The sequence below is a fragment of the Phanerochaete carnosa genome (genome assembly GCF_000300595.1).
Source record: "Phanerochaete carnosa HHB-10118-sp unplaced genomic scaffold PHACAscaffold_7, whole genome shotgun sequence".
NCBI classification, from domain to species: Eukaryota; Fungi; Basidiomycota; class Agaricomycetes; order Polyporales; family Phanerochaetaceae; genus Phanerochaete; species Phanerochaete carnosa.
Window position 1 is genome coordinate 304,671 of NW_006767634.1, and position 1,349 is coordinate 306,019.

Here is a 1,349-nt window from a genome sequence, read left to right on the forward strand (position 1 = left end):
GACCATGGCCAAAACAGGTTTGACCTGGACATACTCTGTGGTAGTCATCGTCAGTGAACAGAAGGCATGCTTAAGTTTGAGACTTACGAATGATACCCCGCTTCAAGAAGAGGAACGTATACGGATCGCTGACGTCAACTTCTGGCCAGAATAAGTTTCCAGGAAAGACGGGATACTTCGGAGGGCGGCCATGCAGTGATATCATGAGGGAACGTTCTCCCCCTAGATATTGGAGAAGGAGATCGAAAAAGCAGTAGATGACGAATGCCTTAGAGTGTGGAGTCAATCAAATGCAGCTCGGAGACGAAAGACTCGTGGAGATCCCGGGCAATGGCTGGCATACGCACAGACCTGGCCGAGCTACTGTTGTAAGCTGGGCCATTCAATGCCTTTGCTGAGACAGTGTGATCCCTGTACATGCTGCGCAGCCCGGGAGACGCTATTGGCGCCGAGGGAAGGGTGTACGCACCTCGTAGATATCACGGACAGCATCGATGAAGAACGCGGCTTCGAGGGAAAAGAGAGAGATGAGAGAGGATATGGCGTAAAGGGGCACCATGACCATTATTCGGATGACCATGCTGCAAGAGTGAACCAAGCCTAATGAGCCGAGCGGGTACTGAATCAGTACCAGAGAACAGCGAACCGTTGCAACCGAGGTTTCCGGTAGTTTCTGAGATGCAGAAAGATGGAGGTTGCTGAAACGAACGTTGCTACCGCTGTTGAAATCCCAGCGACGATAAGGACAGGCAAAGGGAGAGAGGAGCCTGAGCCGCGGCCTAACGAAGGAAGAATGCTGAGCATTTTGCGACGAATTGAGTCAGATTTGAGTGTTGTAAAGATACAGATCCAGGGTAATAGTTATAGCCACATATGAGAGGGAATGGAATGAGCTGCGACCGTGGCTTTCGTCGTCGTCGAGGTCGAAAGTGTCGAGTCCGCTGCGCACCCGCCTCGTGATTCTAGATCACGTGATTTAAGGATAAGATAAGATAAGATGAAAGAGTCGGTCCCGCGAAATAATTTGCCGTCTTTACTTGCTGTATCTGCAAGTAGGAGGTCAGCAACGAAGCAGAACATCGCTACAGATCTAGACTCGTGACGGTAACTTGTCATAAATTACGCAAATCCCTCGCGTGTATGCCGTACAGACTTGGAACAGACAGTAGTACCGGACGATTGACTGGTAGCGTCGCTCAACCGTGACATCGCCGCTTACGCAGAGTGCGTACCCAATTTCCAGTGTCAACCAAGACAGCATGTAGAAAGTGAACAAGGTCAGCTTGCTCATGCGCGGGGCCACTCTCATCAAGTCGTGTGCGGTCGTATATGCAGCGCCTAAGCTTGAA

The 1,349-nt window shown here is 50.8% G+C and overlaps 2 protein-coding genes across 2 annotated transcripts in view; one reads left to right on the plus strand and one right to left on the minus strand.

Annotated features, from left to right (window-relative positions):
- PHACADRAFT_147340 (uncharacterized protein) overlaps nucleotides 1–596 on the minus strand; it is a 3,673-nt gene extending 3,077 nt beyond the window's left edge. Inside the window, exon 1 of the mRNA XM_007397659.1 lies at nucleotides 470–596. Coding sequence (XP_007397721.1) covers nucleotides 470–580 — 111 coding nt within the window. The 5' untranslated portion in view covers nucleotides 581–596. The remainder of the gene's footprint in view (nucleotides 1–469) is intronic.
- Nucleotides 597–626: 30 nt separating this feature from the next.
- Nucleotides 627–912, plus strand: PHACADRAFT_259187 (uncharacterized protein). Its single transcript, XM_007397660.1, has one exon. It carries the CDS (start codon nucleotides 689–691, stop codon nucleotides 875–877), a length of 189 nt encoding a protein of 62 aa, XP_007397722.1. The 5' UTR covers nucleotides 627–688; the 3' UTR covers nucleotides 878–912.
- Nucleotides 913–1,349: the final 437 nt, after the last annotated feature.